Source organism: Zootoca vivipara, chromosome 2 (assembly GCF_965207765.1).
Source record: "Zootoca vivipara chromosome 2, rZooViv2.hap1.1, whole genome shotgun sequence".
Classification (NCBI taxonomy): domain Eukaryota; kingdom Metazoa; phylum Chordata; class Lepidosauria; order Squamata; family Lacertidae; genus Zootoca; species Zootoca vivipara.
The window spans coordinates 506,526-531,047 of NC_142584.1; the positions used below are offsets into that span (position 1 = coordinate 506,526).

Consider the following 24,522-nt stretch of genomic DNA (forward strand, 5'->3'; position numbering starts at 1 on the left):
CATTTGATTATCAGGACTCTTCATTGTATTTTTAAAAAAATGGATGCAATATCCTTACAAGTATCTAACCTCATGCAGAAAGTTGGGAACCCTGAACCCAATCCATTGCAAAGCCTACCCTATGAAAGAAAGCCTCCAGTTGACCAACCCCCCAAAGTTGAAAACAGAGGGAAGCATAAATATTGCTCAAATAACCAATTAAATAAACAAGCGTTAGTCCTGCATCCAAAGAAAATCTGCCTTTCTATTTGGAATGGAACAAGAAAATGGCTAAATTTAGAAGGGGCAAAGGATTGTTTAAGCAAAATTTTAAAGATCAAGCACCAACAAATTGACCTACATGCGGTGCTTCCTCTCTTACAGCGAGATGGCCTCCTTAAAGTGATACTAGCCTTTCATTCCTCAGAGATTCCTTTTGAAATAGTGCGTCGGAAAAAGACTTTAGCTACAATTAACATCATCCCTACGAGGGTGTTTGTGGACAACACGATTAAACCTCTATTATGCAGAGTTGCCGGAAATACTCCTCCAAGAGCAGAATGCCCTATCATATCAAGAAATGAGATTGACACCCAATCTTCCCAGTCAAATCTACCCCCTCTCCGAACATCTGAGGGGCCTGATCCTGATAATCTGCAAACATCCCTGGATGAAAATGCGCTTATCATCTCCTTTGGTGACCTCCCACTGTTGCTGCTAAGTAAGCTTCCTTACTTAGAAGAGCGCTGGGCAAAAGCAATGCCTCCCCCTCCCCCCATCCCTTGCCTTTTGCCTCTCTAGCCCACTCCTTCAGAATAATAAAATAGAGTACAGCAAAAGGATTTCCCTCAGACAAGCAAAGCCTCCCTCGCCACCAGCTGGACTCCCCGAAACTGCAGGCCAGGCGCTCTCCCGGCACGTGGGGGGAGGGCGAGGAAGAGGACAGCAAGCTCCGCGCGGCCCTGCCCCCTACTCTTGAGTGGCGTGTGAAGCAGCCAATGGAGCCTCGCCTCACCCCTCCCAAGAGTAGGAGGAGCTCCGTCTGTGAAAAGTAAAGGGAACTTAGGGAAGAATTGCCAACTGCGGAGGAATGGCAGGAGAAGCTGCTAGAAGTCCTGGAAGTGTCTGAGTTGAGCGGGAGACTCCGAGATCGGAGTGGAAGAAGATGGGAAGCAATTTGAAATTTATTTAAAGAATAAGCATATAATTGACTAGAATTAGTGGAAGTGAGGGAGGCTGTAGTTAATGATAATTTAATTAAGAAGTGAGATATAGATAGAATATAAAAGGATAAGATGTAAAAGATAGATAAATAAGGTAATATTAAACTAATAATTAGAAATTATATAAGATTTAGAGTTTACTACAGATGATATGTAAAGAATCGCAGAAGGAGGAGGAATGAGGAAGCCAATAGATTAGAAATAAGGGTTATAAGTTAGAATTTTTGTTTTTATATTTTTTGTATTTTTTGTGTTTTGTGTTTTCTTTTTGTGTTTTGTATTTTTGTATGTTTTTGTTGTTTGAAAATATTTAATAAATACATATTTTTTAAAAATAAGACTGGCTAAGTTGTGTTTAGGAACAGAATACTGTAGAACAAAACAAAGACAAAAGGGAGAACAGAAGAAGAAGAAGGGGGGAATTAGAGTAAAATATAAAGAAGAAATAAAGGCGATAGAAAGAAAAAGAGAGGAATAGTAATAGTAATGATAAAAAATTACAGTGGTGGTCCAAGTTATAGCATGAAGTAGGTGGCCACAAGGGGGGGGTACCATTGAAAATGGGTGTGTCTGTGATTTGTATTATTATTGTTATTATTATTTGTTGGGGGGGAGGACAGAAAGGAGAGGGGGGGAAGGGGATGGAGGGGGTAGGAGATTTTTAAGAGTTAAGAAAGAAGGAAAGAAAGCAAACAACAAAGAGCAAAAAAGAAAAAAGAAAAGAAAAATCTGAAGATGTTGAGGTGGTGGTGCTTAACAGTAGTGTCTGTGTGATTCTCTTTAAAGAGAAAAAGAAAAATGGGGGAAGGAGAGAAGAAGAAGGGGGAAAGGGGGAGGAAGGCAGAAAATAACAATAGCAATAACAGTAAAATGGTGATAGTAATGGAATTGGCGGGGAGGGAAGGACTCCTCTACAAACAAACAAACAAACAAACAAGGGATTTTTATGCTATTCTTTTTCTATTTAATTTTTTTTAAATGAGAGATAGAAAAAAAGAAATAAAATAAAAATAAATAAAAATTCAAAAGAACAGCAAGTCTGGGATGAAGCAGCAATCCTATGGCCTGTGTTGCTTCAGCGCTCTCTTCTGGGGGCCACTATTTTAATTCTTAAGAGAAAAATTTGAGGTAATTTTTTGGGTGGGAGGGAAAGAAAAAACGTATTATTAAGAATTTTTAAAAAAAATAAGGAAAGGGAATTAAGATTAAAAAAATAAAAATAAAAGGAAACGAAAAAAGAGAGAGGCGGTTTTGAATAATAATGAAAAATATTCTTCCAGTGGGGGGGGGCAACACTGCGCTCTCTCTTCTTCCACGGGGTCCTTCGTCACGTGGCCTCCCTCTGGGTCCTGGCTTGGCCGCACAATTCTTCGTGGCCCCCCTGGCCCCCCTGGTGCTCTTCCTCTCCCTTTGGCGGGAGTAGTAAGCTGGGGAGGTTGGGGCTCTCTTTTTCTTTTTCTCCCCCCCCCCATGTTGGCTCCAGGGGCCTCCAGGCCCAGAGCTCTGCTCGGCCATTGGCCAGGTGTTCTTGGTCCCGGCTTGGCCCAAGTCGCTGGGGGGGGGTTCTTGGCAACTGCCTCCAGCGGAGACACTGGGCGCCCCCGGTTCCCCTCTGGTGGCAGCATTGGTGGCGGCAGTCCTGGTGGCAGGGGAGCCAGCCAGGCAGCACAGTTGATGCTGGCTGCCTTCCGGAGCTCCATGCCACCGTGGTGCTCGCCACTTTGCCTCGCTGGAAGTTAGCTACAGAGTTTTTGACTTCGATTCGAATTAACACGTTTAATTAAAAAAAAGAAATTTCTGCAAAAGGAGTGATATACAGTATCCCAAATATTTCCTGTGTGTGATATTTATCTTATCCATGTTGTTTCTTGATTCTTCCTGTTCTCCATCTATCCTGCACAGCATCGCTACTTCCACTCTTCCACTCTTTCCCCCCTTTGTTCCCAGAAAATGAGGCAGAGACACACCATCTTTTTTGTGTTATTGTTTGAGTCTAGATAGAGTTCAGATACGCGGGTGGCGTTGTGGGTAAAACCACAGAGCCTAGGGCTTGCTGATCAGAAGGTCGGCGGTTCGAATCCTTGCAACGGGGTGAGCTCTCATTGCTCGGTCCCTGCTTCTGCCAACCTAGCAGTTCGAAAACACATCAAAGTGCAAGTAAATACTGCTCTGGCGGGAAGGTAAACAGTGTTTCCGTGTGCTGGGTTGGCCAGAAGCGGCTTTGTCATGCTGGCCACATGACCTGGAAGCTGTACGCTGGCTCCCTCGGCCAATAACGCAAGATGAGCGCCGCCACCCCAGAGTCGTCTGCGACTGGACCTAATGGTCAGGGGTCCCTTTACCTTTACCTAGAGTCTAGATAGAGAATGAACTGGTGTCCTGCCAATACGTTTCTCCTTCTCGGCCAACTTTCTCAATAACGATCTGGCATCCCAGCAAAGCCTTGGCAGATCTTCAAAGTCCAGGTCCTCCCATAGCAGTACAGTGAAAGTTTGATGCTTTAAATCCATTTCCATTTTCTCACACAGTTATATTTTTCATTGCAGTCCATAAATATAATCCTCTCTCTTTTAATCTCTTTTTGCCTTTTATCAGTTTGTTAGCATTCAAGGGGTGGGTGGGTTGCCAAATCCTTTATGTAGCAAACATGATATATATAAACAAAGGGTAAAGGCTCCCCTCTTCACATACCGTATTTTACATCAAAGTCTTTTCAATTCGAGTCATAATGGCTTTGTAGCTGTTTCAATTTAGCAGTTTGTGATTTTGTCCCAGCTATTCCAGCACGTGTCTGTATATTAGTCCTAATTTCACTCCAATAAAGTGCCTCTGCTTCATTAATGGCTGAATAGGGAGGTTACCAATAGGCAAAGTGCTTTTGCACTCAGCGTCTCCCTGCCTCTCAGATTCCATGCCGGAGCGAGAGCCAGGTACCGAGACGATCTGTGAGTGAAGCTCACTTCCCCCGGGCCCTGTGGGGAGCTTACAAGGACAATTACCCTCAAATAATCCTTGTTTATTCTTCGCTAATGGTCTCTGCTATTGTGGGAGCAGCATCCATTAAGGCAGACAGGAACCAGAAGCCAGAAGGAAAGGCCTCCTAGACCTTCAATAAAAGATGGCACTGTGCTTAGAATGCAAAACTAGGATTGCAGGAGACCCAGGTTCAAATCCCTGCTCCGCCACCCAGCTGACTGGCTGAATCTTGCCGCCTGCTGAGGCTGAAATAGGGAAGGGGGGGGGAACCATGTATGCTTCTCTGAGCCCCTGAAGGGTGTGGGAGAAATGCAGCACATAAATATACAACGACAGTGTGGAAGAGGGAACTGTGGTAGACACCGCTTCTCATTACTGAGCCATGATAAATGACGCTTGCTAAATTTCCCCTCCTCTGTATAAATAAGGTATTCTTCTATTCTATATGCCGTTACCCCATCCTCTAATTTGTCTTTGGAAACATTGTTCAGGGGGGCTTGAAAGTACCTGGGGTTAGATACTCACCATTCATACAGGTGATGAGGGAGGCAATGGCTGGCTGAATGGCAGGACCGTTCAAGGCTGGGTACTTGCTGAGAAAGGATGTGGTGGCCTGGAGCAAGTCAGCCAGTCTAACCTCAATTGGGCCTGAGAGGGCATCGCCTGCAAACAAAATAACAGCAGATAAACGGGTATTATTATTTTTATCTCAGATTTTATTGGGTTGTCATAACATAACGTAATAAATAATAAACATGTAATTCATTTAATTTATTGCATAAAATTTATATACCACTTAACTGTTAAAAAAAACTTTCAAAGATAAATTTAAAAACACAATACTTTAAAACGTACTAAAGTTAAAATGCTAAAATATATTAAAATTCACATCAGCATTTCTAAGCATCAGGGTAGGCTTGCCAAAACAAGAATTCCTCCAGCAGGCACCCAAGAGAATGAAGTGCAGGTGTCTGTTTAATAGCAACAGGCAGGGAGTTCCACAATGGAGGAGCGAGTTCTTATCAAGGCAAAGGAGGATTCAGAGGTAACTGTAGTGTTGTCAGTTCCGCTGATGGAAGCAGTTGAGGGGGCACATTTGGAGAAAGGCAACCTCATAGGCAAACGGGTCCCAAGTTGTTAAGGCCTTTGCATGCAACACCTTGAACCTGACCTGGTGGCAGATGGGCAACCAGCGCAGATCTCTGGGCACAGGCATCCTGTGCGGACAAGGCCTCACTCTCCGACATTGAGAGTCTCAGGCTCTGCCTACTGAGCTATCCCGTCCTTGTTCAATATTAAATCAACGCATAACCGTTGTTGTATTTTTGTATCAATGGCTTTGTGCAGTGCTTTTTCTTTTTAGGTGCAACAGCCATGCAAGGGCGAGGCTGGGATTGAAGAACGCATGTCTGTTGCGTCCTTCTCATGCCACCCTGCCAGCCCTGAGCTGCTTTGTGAGGCTGTGTTCGGATCTGAATGACTCACACAACAAATCATTCAGATCAGTCCCAGCCTCGCAAAGTGGCACAGGCCTGGTAAGGCAACATGAGAAAGCCAAATGCACAGTTCCGCCTCAAAAAATGCACCCGGAGCCATCAGCCCAGCAGCACACACCCCCGGCACTACGCCCCTGACCTCTGATAGAGGAAGAGGCATTCCTACAAGTATCTCAGTCCCAAGCATGGGTGCCGGGGGGGGGGGCAGGTGCCCCTCCTAAAGCAAGTAAATAAATGAAAAATATTTAACTAACTTAACTAATACTAAACTAATACTTAGCATCACAGATTACTCGCTTGCACATGTTCTGTAAAATTTTGCCCTGTCCCAACCCTGACTCTCCTACCCACGTGTGTTATGTGAAGCGACATTTATTCTACCCAAAGGCACGGCCCTGTAAAAGACTCATATTCAGTTGATTCTATGCTGCAGCCTATTTCCCCCCCCCCTCCCCATCCCCTACGCAGGCAGGCCCCTTAATCCGCTCAGCCTAGTCTGCAAAGCTGAGGTGAGATACTGTGGACAGGGCAGATTTCATCCCTGTGTCTCCCCCCACCCTGTCCTGACCCATTACCTATCCCTGTCCCCTATTTGCCCCCCCACCCCACCCCAGGCAGGCCCCTACCTCCACTTGGGAATGTTGGGCCTTGTTGCTGCAAAAGGCCTGTTTTCAGCTGGTTGCTGTAGAATTTTGTGATGCCATCTGGTGGCGTGGCTTTCAAGGCAGCAGTGGCGATCTGCCTTTCTATTGGATGCTGCTGGAATCTTCAGAGCTTCTGCTGGTGACGTCTAATTTGGGCGCCACTTTTTGTGTTTAATCTTTATTTTAGGTATGAAAGGTTTGCTTTTTTGGATCCCTCACTGATGGGGCTGGGGCTAATCTGGTGGCGGGCGGGGGGCAGGCTGGGCAGCGCCCCCTCAATTCTGGCACCCTAGGCAGCTGTCTAGTCCGCCTAAATTGACGCGCTGGCTCTGATCATGCAAATGTTATTTTTGCAGCATGCGACGCCGTGTACTGCGACGGGCAAGTCACCAGCCGAGCTGCTCCTAGGTAGAAGGCTGGTAACGGTGCTGGATTATGTCCACCCAGATAAAATGCCAAACCGTAATTCAAGAGCAACCCCCCAGGCTGAGACTGACACAACAAGGCCCCTGAAGTTCTGGTCTGGGTGAGGAACTATTCACGAGGTCCACGGTGGGTGGCCAGTGTGATCACCCGGGCTAGTGGACCTGTGTCCTATTATGTGACCTTGGAAAATGGGCAAGTTTGGGAGAGACATATAGATCAGCTGAGGCTCTGGGCGCTCAGCAGGGAGGAGTCAGGTGCAGAGAATTTACAGACTGAGGATAATTCATCCCCGGCTAATGACGCACAGCTGCAAGACCAGAGTGAAAATGGCCCAGAGGTGCAGTCACCAGGGGCTTCAGCAAATGAACCAGGGTCCGCTAGTCCTCATGGTGACAAGGTACAGGTAGGGGACCCTGAGCTGTCTGGGACTCCATCCGTTACTGATGAAACTGCTATAGCAGCCCCTCCACCGCAGGTAACACCCAATCCAGAACCTGTGACACCTGTTGTCAGGAGATCAAGTAGAAGTTGTAGGACCCCACAGTACCTGAGGGATTACATCTGCTGCGCTCACTAGGGGGGGGAGGGGTGTTGTGTATTGAGTCAAAGGATTTTATATCTGTATTACTATTGTCTGTATTTGCTTTTGGGTAAAGTAACTGCCTTTTAGTTCCAGAAGGTACAGCTACTATTGGTTCATTTAAGCTGCTATATTTGGATCCTCTGTCTTATTGGTTTCCTCCAAAAGGCAGCACTGTGATTGCCTCCAAAATGTCTCCCTTTCTAGCTAGTCCCCCGTCCCTATAAAAGTAGCTTTCCTCTCCTCAGAGCTCAGTCTTGTTTGCTTTAATAAAGAAGTGTTACTAGAGAACTGTCTCCAGCATATTATGTCAAGCGAGCTGAAATCACAAGCCCCACATCACAGTCACAACACAGGGGACATCTGGGTGGAGCACTAGCAGGGCTCCTGCTTTCCACAGTCGCAGGTGTTCACCCGAGGCTGACCTATGGTTGGTGCCCTAGATTGGTACCTAGGGTGCAGGTAGCTAGTCGAATCAGAGCCTATGTAACTCCTCACTTGATTGTAATCAATCAAGTTGTGGCCTAAATTCTGTAACAGGATGCTGGTTGAAGAGGATGCAAATTTGGTTAATCTGAAAACAGGGCTCCCTGTTGCTGAGCGCCATCTGGTGACTTTTCTCACAGGCTGCACAATGGGGCAAGCACCAGCCACCTTGGTCCCCACCAAAGGAGGCATTTGAGAATGCACTTCTCTGTCAAAGCAGACATACATAAATTGTTGGATTATTAGTTCATTGTGTCATGGAAATAGCCAGGGCCCTCCAAGTCCATATCAAGCACCTAGCGACTCACCCATGCCTGCCATTTGCATTGGGGCAGCGGCAGGTGAGCTCCTGTTCACTCTCATGCACTCTGGATCAGAACTGCAGCAGGAACAAAGGGCTGAAGCTCACACCAGGGTCCTGATTTGGATTGGGGCAGGGTGGGAAGCATGCTTGCAATGTACTTTTAAAAAGTCATTCACACAATTGCTGATTGCGTGAATGGTGTCCTGTTTAGCCTGGCCCTCGTGAGGGTTGCTGCTGGTGTCCAGCTGCAGCTTAGTATAATGAGGTTTGTTGCAAAGACTGCATTGTGACTGTGGAGCTTCTGATGAGGCATAGAGACAGCAACCTATTGCAACAGGCAGTGCTGTAGTTACGGTACAGGGGTGAGGACTAGCCGGAAGCTTTCAGAGGGGCGCCATTGAGGCTCCAGGGCAAGGCTTTTTTGTCTTATGACCATTTCCTGAGTGTTAATGATCTGAGGTTGCAATCACTTACTTAATTGCTTCTTATCTGGGAAAAAGTTCCATTACAGGACTTACTTCTGAGTAGACCTGCATAGGACTGCACTGTTAAAGTCTAGCGATCAGGGAACATGATGTTTTTTATTTCTCCCAGCACAAAGATTATGACTCTGTGAAGAGGAGTTGTTGGGGGGGGCAGCAACCTTGTGCCACAATAACCACTTGTTTCTTGTACTGATTTGGGAATAATTCAACATGCCTTGAACAGTTCTGGCTGGTGTGCCTACTTGAATAAAATATGGGAGGGCGGGGCGGTAAGCCCTGCCCCAGATAATCGACCACAAGATATTGCACACAAACACCATTTGAATGGCAATGCCCTTTGGGGGGAGGACTAGCCCCCTCAAATATTTTATTGGGGGGGCAGAAGGGACCTTGGCCTCTGGGAGTTGGCTAAAGTCCTTGCCCTCATTAGAGTCCCACCATAAGCTCTTCAATCAATCTGGAAACACTTTTGTAGCGATGCCATCTTTGCCAATACTGCCTTACCCATGAATTAACATGGGGCACAATCCCCAAGAAGATTACTTTTCAACAAACTTAATTTAAGTCAATGGGGCGGGCCCAGTCCTGGTGGCAGCACCCAGCATGGTGGGGCACTGGGTGGAGCCTACTGAGCTTGATGCTTTCACTGTCTCCCAACACCTGTAACCCACTGGGGGTGATGCAGAACGTGTTAGGATCTCTTACACTTGAGTAGGACCCTGGCAGAGACACATGCCTGACTGGCATGTTCCCTCCTTCCTGGTCGAATATTTGGGAGCTTCAAAAGCTTTCTCCAGCCCGAACACCACAGCGACTAATGCCAAGAAGCATTAGCACACTTAGGGATCTGCAGAGTTTGCACAGTTGTGTAACAGAACTCAGCAACTCAGCATTTTGGCTAATCTACTTTTATTTACATATAAACACACATGGAGCACTGCAACATGGCTCCCTCTCTCTCTAGCATCAGGCAGCAAAGATAAAGGACAATAGTCCCACTTCAGGAAACACAGTAATACAAACATCCTGTCTTCGTCACTTCCCACTCTGCAGAGTGAAAAATATACACAGTCATGTGATAGACAACAATCCCATGACAGTAGACACGGGGAATGAATCTCCAACAGAACGTCCCCATTTCTGAGCCAACTTATGGGCTCATCAAGGGGTGACAGTCCTGAAATCATTGGGGGGGGTGTCAGTGGCCACAAAAGAGAGTAAAAATGACCAACAGTTGGCAGTGCTAATTCCTGAAATCCCTAGGCCAGAATTCAGGCATTAGAAGATGGGAGTTATAACAGCAGTTGGCCGCAACCAAAGGCTTAAGTGCATTTAAGCCTATAGATTTTCATTGACTTAAGTGCACTTAAGTTTGCATTTGCTTTCAGTGTAATTAAATTTTTAACCGTTTTAACTAGACATCATTCAATAGAATACCTTGAGAGTGTGTTCTAACTTCTAACAACTGGTTACCACCCTTCAAAAATAGAGCAGGATAGCCACTTTAATTAATCACTATTATACATGAATACAGATGATTCAGAAGTCTCGCATCTTTTCTGCATTCTGATCAATGTTCAGGGGTGTGAAAAATTATTGTGCTTGACTTTAAAAACAAACAAATCAATATTAACTAGAGTAGAGTCAGCATGCTGGCCATGGGTATAGTGTTCAGCTTGATTGTGAGAACCAAATATTAAAATCTTCCGGATGCGCAACCTCATTCATTCCCATTGCCTTGTACTGCATGAGCCACTACTGGTTATAATGCATTTTCTAAAAGTTTAAATTTATAAAAAAAATTTATAAAAAGTTTAAATTCATGTGTAAACCCTAGAGTGGAAGGTTAATAGGTGACTGACTAATCAATGTAAATAAATAAAAAATGCATTTTGAGTGGGATTGCTGCATAGTTCAGCTTCTGGACCCAAATTTTGGACACAGTTTCCACCATCACTTCTCAGGTACTGTCTCCAGACCCAGCCCTGGCACGGCTGTCCCTGGAGCCTGATCCCAACTCACCAATCCATCACACACAAATCTCTTGAAGTTATGCTTCTTGCCACGGTCAAAATGTCAGTGGCTTCCCATTGGAAATCAGACTCACCTCCTTCCCAAGAGTAGCTAGTGAATGGGACCTTGCACTGTCAGAACACCTGACACACAAGCAGAGAGTCCTAAGTGGTTCATCAAAAAGAGTTTTTCTCCTATGTTAATTGATCCACACAGCCCACTAAACCCCCTGCTCCACAGATTACTAGGTGGAGAGGCTTTATTGAGAACTAATTTAATTCACCTTTTTCTTCTTATATGTGATGATTGTATGTGGCATTGCATTCTCATTTGTCTCCTGGTTTTCCCCTCCTCTCTGTATTTTCATTTTATTTTTCTATTTTTATTTTGTACATTCATTATTTTTACTGCATTTTGTATGTGCTTGTCAGTAACCATTCTATATGAAAAAATGACAACAACAAAAGACAGATTGCCTCTACTAAATGTAACACTTAGTTTTTAAAATTAAAAACCATATATTATTCAAAAATTGTATTTTGAGATGAATGTTTGAAAACAAAGTCTGAAGATTAATTGCAGAAATGGAAGAGAACCACAAGTAAAAAATCATGCAGAAAATCGCAGAGAAGGGAGGCAGATTCACCCCTCCCAAGCTTAGCTCACCCCCCCCCCAGGGTTGTTGTGAGCCCATGATGCCCTTCCAAGGTACTTGGAGGAAGTGTGAGATGACTCACAAGTAAATAAAATGCTTCCAATACTTGCCATCTTGCTGGAAAAGTTTCCGGAAATGCTGAAACTGTTTGTCCATTTCTCTGAGATGTGTAGTGACTTGAAGCAGCTGGTTGGGGCAAAGAGTCACACACCCCATGCCTCCCCCAGAGGTGGGTGTCTGCACAGAAGCCCACACATCACTCAGGAAACCTGAATCGCTGGCTAAGAGCCCATTGCCCAGTGGTGACTGGCTGCCATTGCAAGGGCAGGTGGAATCATAGTGGTCCCTGGCCTTATTCATGTTCATCCCTCGGAGCCTGGGCACAGATGACAAGCACCACAAGCACAGCTGCCTTCGGTGCTAGAGAGTCCCCTGTCTCGCCCTCCCTTGAACAGCCCACAGGCTTCAGCATTTGTTGTAAGACCCCCCAACTATTTCCTAAGCATCCATGGTCTGCATCCGCGAGTTGTCCTCAGATTCTGAAGGCACATGACTGCTCTTTTCCAAGGGCTCAGCAGTTCTCCCAGTGAGTCAGAGTCCTTCAAGTGGGAGGGGAGTTCCAGAGGCATGGATTGGGAACAGTTAAGGCACAGGTGGGATCAATCATGCCTTGGAATAGTCTTCAAATGAAAGGTCCAGTCTGACAGTTCTGTGGAACACACACCCAGATATTCCCCTCTTGAAAATGGCAGGAGTGAAATGGTTTTCCTTTCTTTCTTCTTGGAGAGCTCTGTCAGATTCTCGAGCGAAGGTGTGCCCTAGATTGAGGAACGAGGTCGGGAGAAAGGAGTCTCGTTTGCTGTTGGCCTCATCACACAAGAGCATGGACTAAAGTCATCGCCTGAAAGCTGTACCCCAGGAGAGTCTTAGGCATCCAGAGGAAGTCTGCATTTCCTTTCGTTTAAACCCGGTCCAAGGACCCCAGACTCAGAAGTGTTGGTACATGTCACATGTCTATGAGGAATCCTGGAGGAGTCATTCGGGTTACAGGGTGTCAGACAGGGCAGATTTCCCACATTCCATTTGCAGGAGTGATGACATTGGAGGGTGGAGTGTCTCTGCCCAATCCTCCCACCTTTCTCTCTTTTATTAACCATTTCCTTCCTGAAAGCCTTGGATATGTTTTCTCGGGAGTCCAATTCAAAGCCCAAGAGGTGGAACATGAGCCTTCTCAACAAATGGAGGGTAATGGCATAGGGTTGCCTATTTCCACCCACCAGCCCTCAAGGTCCTATTCCTGTACCTTTAAAAGCAGCCTAGCAATTAGAAATTTAATGTGGCAGAGAAAAAGGTGAAGTGCCTAAGACAAGATGGAAGTTGTGAATTAGGTAATCCCCTAGTTGAAATCAGCAATCTACTCTCTTTCAGCCTCAGGCCCTGTATCTCCAATATGGTAGTACTAGCTTGCCTTACAAAGTTGTAAGAATTTTTGTGGATATGTGTAAAGCAGGTACTAAGAAAATATTATGAATGCCAGTGTTTAAAGCTACACTAATAATACAAATGCTACTTTTCAGTATCTATCATCTTTGAGAATTCTTGGAGAACAGGTGATGTTACCTGTGGATGGGAGTTGGGCAAATCTTCAAAAAGGTGGAAAAAGAAGACTCAAGTAACTACTGACTTACCCGTCAGGAATCATTACCGGGAAAAGTCCTAAAACAAAAAATTCAACAGTCGGTCTGTGAGCACTTAGAAAAGGATGCTGTGATTACTAAACCCCAGCATGGTCTTTGTGTATCTTGATTTCAGTAAGGCTTTTGACAAAGTCCCTCATAATATTCTTGTGAGGAAGCTGGTAAAATGTGGGTTGAACGAGGTAACTGTTAAGTGGATTTGTAGCTGGTTGACCACATCTGGAATACTGTGCCCAGTTCTGGGCATCACAATTTAAGAAGGATATTGACAAGCTGGAATGTTTACAGAGGAGAGTGAGAAAGATAACTGAGGTTCTGGTGTAGCCTTATCAGCTACTAAGGGTCCTTTAAGTTGCCCCAAGCAGGACAGAGATAGTCAAAACGACACCGGGGTTGAGTTCTTCCAGAGAAAGAATTTTATTTCTTATTAATAAGAGACTCAAGGTGGCTACTTCCACGACATGAGTAAAGAAACACAAATTGCAAAGCTCTCTTATACCCTTCTTTGGGGCTCTTTCCCCCTCCCTGTAAATGTGCGCACGCAAGGGGTTCACGCACGCAAGGGGGTCACTAATACACGTCCTGTGCGTAAACACATGCTGGCTTAGGCAGGGGTAACATAAATAGGGCTATAGGGGACAATGGTGATTTACGCATCTTCCCCCCCTTCACATCATCTATGCATATTGTCAATTACTGTCGAATTCATATCTCTGGGTGTAGACTCTAAACACATGCTGGATCAACAAAGCCTTTAGCCTTCAGTTTACGCGTCAAACTAGCAGCCTTGAGTAAGCAGCAGCCTTGAGTAAGACTACGCATCAGACATAGCCAGCCATCATCCAGCCTTGAGCTGGGCATCCTGTTCCTTTGGCTTTGCACTTTGACACACTTTGGTGCAGAGACACAGAGGCACTGAAAAGCATTTTAAGCAAGACATCCCAGGGCTACAGCCATACAGTCAGAATTCATACAATGCAAGCAATGCAAACTATAGGATCCGATTTAGCTCAATAATACAATTAGCAAATCACTCTCTACACTGGAAACCCTTGCAGTGCATTTCCTTTGCAATGAAATGAATGCATTTACTGACAGCATTCTCCAAGGTTTGAAACACTCCCAGCCCTGCCTGGGGATGCCAGCGATTGAACCTGGGAGCATCTGCATGCAAAGCACAGTTACATAATTTTGTCACAACAGACAGTGAGATGATTATCATAGGACTGTATTTGGTGGAAGATGAACTGAAGTGGAATGGTTCCAGTACTGCAGGTGACAAACACAGAGCGAAACAGAAAAGGATGCCTTCTTACAAGCCTTCTCTTTAAGCTGCCGCTGCCGCTGCCACTGCCGCTGCCGCTACCACTGCCGAAGGGGTGGTGTCTCCCCTTCACATTAACACCCTGGCACAGTCAGCTTGATATTTACAGCCTTTATTACATATGGACAAGAAACAGCTACAATTCAGGATTATGCGTCCGAACCCGTTGAGTCAGATTCAGGGAATGGCTTCCTTCGATTCCCGCACCAACAAGGTAGGCGGGGGAATTGCACGAGAGGTCTTTGACCCTTACATTTCGTTTCCCTCCTTGTCTGTGCTGATTTGAAAACCCCCTCCCTTCCAGAGTCTGAGCTCCCTTCCCGAGCCTCTGGGGGGTTGAAGGGCTCTGCAGCATCCCTGAGCTCTTCCTCCTCGTGGCTCATCTCTGCCCTCTCTTCCGCTTCTTCTGTCTCTGGGCGGTTGAAGGGTTCCACAGCATCCCCGAGCCCCTGCTCTGCCTCTCCTGTCACTTGCTCCTCCAAATTCTCCCTGACAACTGGGGATGTCCGGCAGTACAGATCTCCTGCCCCCTTCCCCCTTTCTTTTGACTGATCGGGGGAGGCTCAGGAGTCATGGGCAGGCGGCTGTTGCCCAGTTTTTTTAAAAAAACTCTGAGCATTTATGTTTCACAGGGTGCGAAAGAAGGCTTTGCACCTAATCTGGTAACCATAGTTTACAGTAGTTATTGTCTGAGCCTAAAGCAAGTTGTAGGGACCCAGGTGGCGCTGTGGTTAAACCACTGAGCCTAGGGCTTGCTGATCAGAAGGTCGGCAGTTCGAATCCCTGTGACGGGGTGAGCTCCCGTTGCTTGGTCCCAGCTCCTGCCAACCTAGCAGTTCGAAAGCACGTCAAAATGCAAGTAGATAAATAGGAACCGCTACAGCGGGAAGGTAAACAGCGTTTCCATGTGCTGCTCTGGTTTGCCAGAAGCGGCTTTGTCATGCTGGCCACATGACCTGGAAGCTATACGCCGGCTCCCTCGACCAATAATGCGAGATGAGCGCGCAACCCCAGAGTCGGTCACGACTGGACCTAATGGTCAGGGGTTCCTTTACCTTTAAAGCAAGTTGTAACAGAATATTCCAGTTATGGAACAGGGAGATCCATATGAAAGCAGATACTACTGTATTGTACTCTGTGTAGTGCTGCCTTTGAATCACTGAAGTTTTATTATACAGTGGTGCCTTGGAAAAGCACCATTGGAAACAGGAAATTTCATAAGTCGAAGCAACCCTATCTAAAAAGTAAACCAAAAAGGCACTTAGATTTTCAGAAGCCTGAAATCTGTGCTCAGTAACAATTTCTGTGCTTGTAGGTAACAATCATTATCCTGCACACTGGTCATGGGTTGGGAAGAGTTAAGCTCAACTACAACAAAGCAACTGTGGGAAGAAATGTCCTGTCAGGAGAACACTTCTTCTTCTTCGTTGTCATCTTTGCTTCTTTTTCTGCTTTTACTGTTTGCAAGCTTGTATTTAAGCCGACGGATGGGATCCATGATGCTCCTCAGAGGCATGTTGTCAAAGTCCTGGGCCAGGAGGAAGTTCCTCTCCACCAGTTCAGCTGCCTCCTGCCAGTTCCTGAAGCAAGCAGGGCCCACCTGCTTAATCTCCTCCACTGCGTTTTCAGCAAGGACTTCCCCGTTTGGCTTCAACACCACCACCACTGGGGGGTTCATCACAGAAAATCTCAATTCCAGTTCCCTGGAAGTTAATACAGAAAGAGAGATGAAGCTCCAAGGTTTTGAATAGAAGCTTGAAGAAGTCCGGAAAACAATGGGTTTTGCCAGTTAGTTAGTTAGTTAGTTAGTAAGTCTAACTGGAAAGAGAAGTTGCTGAATTGCAACTCATTACCAAACTTAAAACCATGGAGAGATCTGGAGGACATTGGATTCTTATCTCATTATACATGATAAAGCTTTCTTTAGCACCTCAGCCCTTGCTTTTTCCTGCAAGACCAATTGCAGTCATTAACAGTCGTTAACAGTCATCAACAGGTTTACCACTCCTATCAGCCAATCACCCATTCCCACCACCCTTCGGAGTAATCCCTCCCCACCCTCTGACTATACAGTGGTGCCTCGCTTAACGAATGCCCTGCTTAACGAAATTTCTGCTTAACGAAAGGTTTTTTCTAGTGGAGGTTGCCTCGCAAGACGAATTCGTTTTACGAAAAATTTGTCTAGCGAATCGCGGTTTCCCATAGGAATGCATTGAAATTCAATTAATGCGTTCCTATGGGCAAAAAATTTTTTAAAAAAAATTCAATGCATTCCTATGGGATTCGCTAGACGAATTTTTCGTTATAAGAAAAGACCCGTGGAACAAATTAAATTCGTCTAGCGAGGCACCACTGTACATAGGGTCTGGTGACTTCTGTTTCAGTGTAACTGAAGAAGTGTGCATGCACACAGAAGCTCATACCTATGACAAACTTAGTTGGTCTCTAAGGTGCTAGTGGAATGATTTTTTTAAAAAAAAATTTTTGACTACGTCAGACCAACAACTAGTTAGTTAAAAGGTAAAGGGTAAAGGGACCCCTGACCATTAGGTCCAGTCGTGACTGACTCTGGGGTTGCGCGCTCATCTCGCATTATTGGCTGCGGGAGCCGGCGTATAGCTTCCAGGTCATGTGGCCAGCATGACAAAGCCGCTTCTGGCAAACCAGTGCAGCACATGGAAACGTCGTTTACCTTCCCGCTGTAGCGCTTCCTATTTATCTACTTGCATTTTGACGTGCTTTCGAACTGCTAGGTTGGCAGGAGCTGGGACCAAGCAACGGGAGCTCACCCCGTCACAGGGATTCGAACCGCCGACCTTCTGATCAGCAAGCCCTAGGCTTAGTGGTTTAACCACAGCGCCACCTGGGTCCCAACTAGTTAGTTAGTTAGTTAGTTAGTTTTGAAACCAAATTGCTTGCTTGATGATTGCTCATTTTCTTTGCCCAGTTACTGTCTCCGAGCATATCTACACATTATATATCATGGGGAGGCCACCAAAAATCTCTGTGTCCAGTTCTTATCCCCTGCAACAAGTAGGATCACTTACTCAGTATTGTGACATCATCACGTTACCCCTTGCAATTCAACAGTTCACCACATGGGTGTGCTGCACAACCATGCAGCAGCTCCTGGCAAAGGTAATAGAATCTTAGAGTTGGAAGGGACCCAACCCAAGGGTCATCTAGTCCATCCCCCAGCGATGCATAAACCAGGGGTTCCCAACAGAATTTTCTCGAGGCCCCCTCATCGAGCCGCTATTGTGACAAGGACCCCCATTAATTCCTAATCCTAAAATTAAAAAGTGAGAGCCAAATTAAGAGTCTTTTTATATTTTATATTTATATGTTTTTTACAGTTACGATTTAGGTTCAATGGACACTGACAAGATCGGTTCGAGAGTGACTGACTTACTTGCTTGAACATCAAATGCATTATCTTCCTCTTCATCTGTAGGCCTTTGTCGTTTTAACGAACCACTTTTTAACCAACGGTCCATTTTTAACTACGCGAACTGTAGCTTCCGCGAAAAACAACGCTGTGTTTACAAACACTACTGTTTTGCAAAGAGGCAGCGCATGCCAGGGAGGAGGGAGGGGAATGGAGAAGACAGGGTACCTGCGCAGTAGCGCACAAATTAAGCCAACGTGCACAAAGCATCTTGAGGAGGTGAGCGTTAGTAAAATGCGCGCGCTGCCTCTTTGCAAAACAGTAGTGTCTGTAAAGCGCCACCTAACGGCATACAGCAGAACTACTGCCTCTATCTAATTCTAGTTTTGCACTAGACTCTGCTCATGCAGGAAGCGGCCAAAACAAAAAATCTGTTATCATACAAAATATATTTAATATATTTTTTATTCTAATAGCATCTTGCGGACCCCTCTGGCATAGCTCGCGGACCCCTGGGGGTCCCCGGACCACCTGTTGGGAACCACTGGCATAAACTATGCAAATATGCCTCTGGTGACTCACTTTGAATTTGCCCATTGTCTAAGCTGTCTAAGCACTGGAATCCCTACCTTCTGAATTCATCCTGGAAGGGCAAAAACAACCATCTCTTGGGCATGGTCTTCAGAAACTTGTCTTGCTTCTCCTCAGTCTCATCCAGGGAGACAAAGACCAGGACCAGCTGGGATGCTCTCTCCACGTAGAATTCATCTGTGAGCCTCACAAAAAATTCTTTCAGGATGGGTGCAAACTCTTGACATCGAAGACATTCACCAGAGCCAAAATACAGCAGCATAATCTTGTTCTCCAATGCTCGGGTGAGCTCACGTTCCAGCTCCAACTTATCCTTGTCCTTGTTGTTCACAATTAGGGTCTTGTTGGTAAAAATGACAGCCATGGCTACAGACTGATTGTTGTGCTAAAGAACCATTTTATGGTGCCATATTCCAATTTTAGGGCTGAAAAGGAACAAGAAGGCAGTATCAGGGAAATTATTCTTTTTCTTAGCTTCATCATGCATTCATAGAATTTATTTTTATTGAATCATTGATTGAAGTATTCAGGGTGGGGTGGGGGAGTGTTAGACTGGACTGTACTACTTTCCTCATTTGTTTGTGTGCTTGTGCGTATTTTCTAGGGTTTCTGCCTCTTGGATTTGTGTGACTGTCCAGGCTTGTGTGTATGTTTGTTTATGGCCGGTGACCTTGCAGGTGACCTTGGGAGTGTGCTCTCCCTGAGCACATGGTCTGAGGGGGTGGGGCTTCTGTGGAATCAGTTGAGTAGGTGTGGGTGGAGCTAGTCAGTGGCTGGAGCATAGCTGCCAAGTTATCCCTTTTTTAAAGGGATTTTCCCTTATGCTGAATAGGCTTCCTCGTGAGAAAAGGGAAAACTTGGCAGCTATGGCCTGGAGTTCAGCGGCACATGCCGCTAGGCGCGCGCAGTTTGTCCCATCTTTTACATTTAGGGGAGCTAGTCTTAAACGTTTATTGGGGGAGACCTAGGCTGCTGCTGCTTCTTCTTCTTCTTCTTCTTCTTCTTCTTCTTCTTCTTCTTCTTCTTCTTCTTCTTCTTCTTCTTCTTCTTCCCTGACTTCAAGCTGTTCAAAATGGAGGTTAAGGGAACAAATGCAGTCACCTGCAATTCCTGCGCAATGTTTGTATTCTTGCCAAAGGATGTAGACGGCTACACCTGGAGCAATTGCAAGTTGATTGCCCTACTAGAAGACAAGGTCCAGCAACTTCAGGCCCGTGTATCTACAGCTTTTCTTGGATGCAGCAGAGCACAGTGTCTGCACCAAGGAGGAGACATTCCCCAACACAGGACCCAGATGTATGGAGGAACGTGACTCATAGAAGTAGAAAGCCCAGGGATCACTCTTGAGTGTTTAGAACTACACAATCGATTTGAAGTGCTCTCCCTTAACATGGAAGACGAAGAACAGACTCCATTTGAAGATCTCTCCCTCATCACAGTTGATCAGAGATATGAAGACGAGCAGCAAAGTCAGTCCTCCAGGAATATGCAGGTGACCTTGGAAGGGACAGCACATGGAAGAATCCCGACCAAGCCTATGAGGAGGCGTGTAGTGGTGATAGGGGATTCCCTACTGAAGGGTACAGAAGCAGTGGTCTGTGGGCCTGACAAGATGTCTCGAGAGGTGTGCTGTCTCCCTGGGGCCAAGATCCAAGATGTAACAGAAGGGCTGCAAGGAATCATAAAACCCACTGACAAATACCCCTTCCTTTTGGTCCATGTGGGAACCAATGACACTGCAAGCCATAGCTTACAGAAGATCAAAAATGATTATGAGGCTCTGGGCAGGAAGTTGAAGCAATTAGATGCACAAATTGTCATCTCTTCTGTCCTCCCAGTTGAACGACATGGCCCAGGGAGAGAGGGAAAAATAGGGGAAGTGAACAACTGGCTTCGCAAATGGTGCAAACAGGAACGGTTTGGATTCTTAGATCACGGTCTGCAGTTTCTTGAAGATGGACTTGATTTCAGAACCACTGGCAATAATCTTTGAAAATTCCTGGAGAACAGGCGAAGTTCCAGCAGACTGGAGGAGGGCAAATGTTGTCCCTATTTTCAAAAAGGGGAAAAGAGAGGACCCAAACAATTACCGCCCAGTCAGCCTGACATCAATACCAGGAAAGATTCTAGAGCAGATCATTAAGCAAACAGTCTGTGAGCACCTAGAAAGAAACTCTGTGATCACTAAAAGTCAGCATGGGTTCCTGAAAAATAAGTCATGTCAGACTAATCTGATCTCATTTTTTGACAGAATTACAAGCCTGGTAGATGAAGGGAACACTGTGGATGTAGCCTATCTTGATTTCAGCAAGGCCTTTGACAAGGTGCCCCATGATATTCTTGTAAAGAAGCTGGTAAAATGTGGGCTAGACAATGCTACCATTCAGTGGATTTGTAACTGGCTTACTGACCGAACCCAAAGGGTGCTCATCAATGGCTCCTCCTCATCCTGGAGAGTAGTGACTAGTGGGGTGCCACAGGGTTCTGTCTTGGGCCCAGTCTTGTTCAACATCTTTATCAATGACTTGGATGATGGGCTTGAGGGCATCCTGAGCAAGTTTGCAGATGACACCAAATTGGGAGGGGTGGCTAATACCCCAGAGGACAGGATCACACTTCAAAATGACCTTAACAGATTAGACAACTGGGCCAAAGCAAACAAGATGAATTTTAACAAGGAGAAATGTAAAGTACTACACTTGGGCAAAAAAAATGAAAGGCACAAATACAGGATGGGTGACACCTGGCTTGAGAGCAGTACATGTGAAAAGGATCTAGGAGTCCTGGTAGACCACAAACTTGACATGAGTCAACAGTGTGATGCAGCAGCTAAAAAAGCCAATGAAATTCTGGGCTGCATCAATAGGAGTATAGCGGCTAGATCAAGGGAAGTAATTGTACCACTGTATTCTGCTCTGGTCAGACCTCACCTGGAGTACTGTGTGTGTCCAGTTCTGGGCACCACAGTTCAAGAAGGATACTGACAAGCTGGAACGTGTCCAGAGGAGGGCAACCAGAATGGTCAAAGGCCTGGAAACAATGCCTTATGAGGAACGGCTTAGGGAGCTGGGTATGTTTAGCCTGAAGAAGAGAAGGTTAAGGGGAGATATGATAGCCGTGTTCAAATATATAAAAGGATGTCATATAGAAGAGGGTGAAAGGTTGTTTTCTGCTGCTCCAGAGAAGCGGACATAGAGCAATGGTTTCAAGCTACAAGAAAGAAGATTCTACCTAAACATTAGGCAGACCTTCCTGACAGTAAGAGCTGTTCGACAGTGGAACTTGCTGCCAAGAAGTGTGGTGGAGTCTCCTTCTTTGGAGGGCTTTAAGCAGAGGCTTGACAGACATATGTCAGGAATGCTTTGATGGTGTTTCCTGCTTGGCAGGATGGCCCTTGTGGTCTCTTCCAACTCTATGATTCTATGATTCTATGACTTCAGACTACAGGTGGGGAAGGCATAAAAAATAAAGGTTGTGTAAGAAAAAGAGAGAGATATCTGCACATAATAAAAACAAAATGCAACAAATAATTTAAATTGTGGTTCTCCACATTCTACCACTGCCCAGCTCTGCCATTAGTTGTGAGTCCCCAAAATTAAGCACAATGAACAAAATGTTGGACAGAGTTGACAAAGAGCAAACTTCAAATCCTTGCTCAGCTATGAAGCAAAATGGGAGACTTGGGTCACTCTCTGTCTAACCTACCTCTGATGACAGCTAGTGAGGTTAGCCAAGGAGCAATAAATGGCTATTGCCCTTACTAGAAACCATTGCATAGCAAGCAATAGATATCAGTGTGACTTGGAAAGCACTACACAGACCTCCTCTGGCAAACCATTCCATTTGGAACTAGGTTTCCTCACGAAGATCTTGAGAAATAAGGCATTTCAGTTCAGGCTGGGGCTTTGGCAAGACTCCAGCAGTGACAATGACTACAAGAACAAAAAATCATTACCAAAGGTCTAGAGGGGTCTTAAGAAAGTCTTGGGAATGCAATCTAGTCTATACATGTTAATGATACAGTCAGATTTGTTATACCTGCCAGGTGTTACGTAGTGTCCACCCAAGGATGGCGACTCCATCTAAGTTAAGAATACATCAATGTGGAGGGGGATCTTGGACATAAAACACACACAAAAACACACTGTTTTGAGCTACCTTGCTTTGCCAGAAGAACTCAAAGGCTCTGGAAAATAATTAGGATTAACATCAGAATGACTTATGGGAACGATTATGGGAAAAGATTAAGAAAAGCAGTAGAAGTATGAGATGATCAGATCCCCCCTGTTCTCGGAGCATGGTGAATTCCCCCTGAAAAAAAATATAATTTGGCATAATATTTGGACTGTTTGATTATTGAATAATATGTATAATTTGGAATATATGATGTGGTTTGATTGGATTGTTAAAATGGGAAACTTAATAAAAAAATTTTTTTAAAAAAAAGAATACATCAATGTGATACAGTTCCATTTTTCTCACCTTGAAGACATCTCCATGCCCAGAATAAGAAGCCAGAGTTCTCACATTGCTCAGTGTTTTGTATCATTAGCAACCTCCTTCTCTCATTCCTTGTGCAGCTGAGATCCCCCCTTCACATTCCAGTGTGACACTACTCTTGCCTTGCTGCTACAGTTTGGATCACTGATGTGCATGACCTTTCCTGCTGGATTTTACCTCCCTCCCTATTAATAGAATCCACCGCCAGTACCTTAATCTTCTTAAAGCAGACCTTTGAAGATAATATGACCCATGCACTGCTTGCCAGAAATCTGTTCGTTGTACTGATAGCTTCCTGGGCAGGTGAAAGAAAAAGAGTTCCTTGGTTGTGCTCTCTGTGTCATCCTAGAATATTATTTTTTCATAACCGTGCAGAGCAATGGTGGCTTGTTGGCAAAAAAATACATGTACTAATTAAATTATTTCTATTCCACCTTTCCATAAGATGTCCAAGACAGCCTAAAACCTTTAAAACTAATAAAATTAGAATACAAAAAAATTGAGATAAAAGATGACATGGCAGGTAAAATTCAAGACTGAACAACAGAAGATTAAAACACTCTGTGTGTGTCAAACAAAACATACCACCAGGAGGAAAAATAAAAGTAGGTTAAAGGTAAAGGGATCCCTGACCATTAGGTCCAGTCTCAAATGACTCACAACCACTGGCGGAGGAAGAGGAGTGCGGGGGGTGCACAGCCCCCGGCAGCGCGTTCCTGGTGGGGTGCCATTGCGGCTGCCCCCCGCCCTCGCTGGGCGCCACGCCCCCCCAGGCGTTGTACCATGCTCCCCAGGATGCGCACCACGCCCCCACGGGACGTGCGCCAGCCCCGCCCCCACCTGCTCTCCCCTGGTGCTGGAGCATGAAGCTCCGCCACTGCTCACAACCCAAACACCTTTCTAAAGTAGAAAGGTTTTCACATGGCAGTGGAAGGTCACCAGGGGGAGTGAGACATGTGGGCCTTCCAAAGCAAGGAGCTCCACAGACTGAATGCAGACAAAGAGAAAGAAGGCTCTCTACCTAGTACCAAAGCCCCACTTGACATGTTGGTGGGAACATAAAAGATGACCTCCATTGCTCCTCTAAAATAAGTTTCAAAACAAAAAAACATATTATCCTACATTGTGTAAGAAGCATGTAAACAAATTAGCCCCCTGCCCAGCTCAAAATACCTAAATCTATCTATCTATCTATCTATCTATCTATCTATCTATCTATCTATCTATCTATCTAAATGTAAAAGGTCCATGTTTGTGTGCAATGACTTTTCTCCAAAACCGCTTGACAGATTGCGTTCAAATTTTGACACAACGTTCCATTCCAATATGCGAGTGTTTGCATAACCTTAGATTATACAGAGGTCACACTTGTCACAGGTAAAAACATGATTTTGTCTAAAAAGCATAGCGCCCTCCAGTGGTCGTCAAAGGAACAGGCGCCATATCCTTTTGTGTAGCAATAGCGCCATCTATTGGATGTCAAAGGAAAAGATCCTATAGAACATTCTATGGGGACGGACGGACGGATAAAACAACGTTTCCAGACTCCCGCCCCCTACTAGTACTACTACTACTACTACTTCACCATTCCAGAATCATAGCCGCCGAGGAAGAGGGAGGACGGCAGGTAGCCTGGGAAGCAGGACGGGCCTCACCGCTGATCACCTCCAACCACCCGCAAACGCAGATGCCACCTCCGCCACCATCGGTGCCGGGATATTCAGGCCAGGCCACAAGAGACAGGTCGGGCCCTGC

The 24,522-nt window shown here is 45.4% G+C and overlaps 2 protein-coding genes across 5 annotated transcripts in view; both read right to left on the reverse strand.

Moving 5' to 3' along the window:
- Positions 1-11,767, reverse strand: part of GMIP (GEM interacting protein) — a 93,002-nt gene extending 81,235 nt beyond the window's left edge. For all 4 annotated transcript variants that reach the window (XM_088662763.1, XM_035101744.3, XM_035101737.3 and 1 more), the window contains exons 1-2: positions 11,378-11,767; positions 4,704-4,841 (exon numbers count right to left, since the gene is read on the reverse strand). In XM_088662763.1, the coding sequence (XP_088518889.1) occupies positions 4,704-4,841; positions 11,378-11,633 (394 nt within the window). In that variant the 5' untranslated portion in view covers positions 11,634-11,767. The remainder of the gene's footprint in view (positions 1-4,703; positions 4,842-11,377) is intronic.
- A 1,591-nt stretch (positions 11,768-13,358) lies between these two features.
- On the reverse strand, positions 13,359-18,688 carry NXNL1 (nucleoredoxin like 1). The gene is made up of 2 exons (XM_035101823.3): positions 18,306-18,688; positions 13,359-15,991 (listed from the first exon to the last, which is right to left on the reverse strand). Exons 1-2 carry the CDS (start codon positions 18,629-18,631, stop codon positions 15,691-15,693), a joined length of 627 nt encoding a protein of 208 aa, XP_034957714.2. The 5' UTR covers positions 18,632-18,688; the 3' UTR covers positions 13,359-15,690.
- Between the last annotated feature and the right edge of the window lie 5,834 nt (positions 18,689-24,522).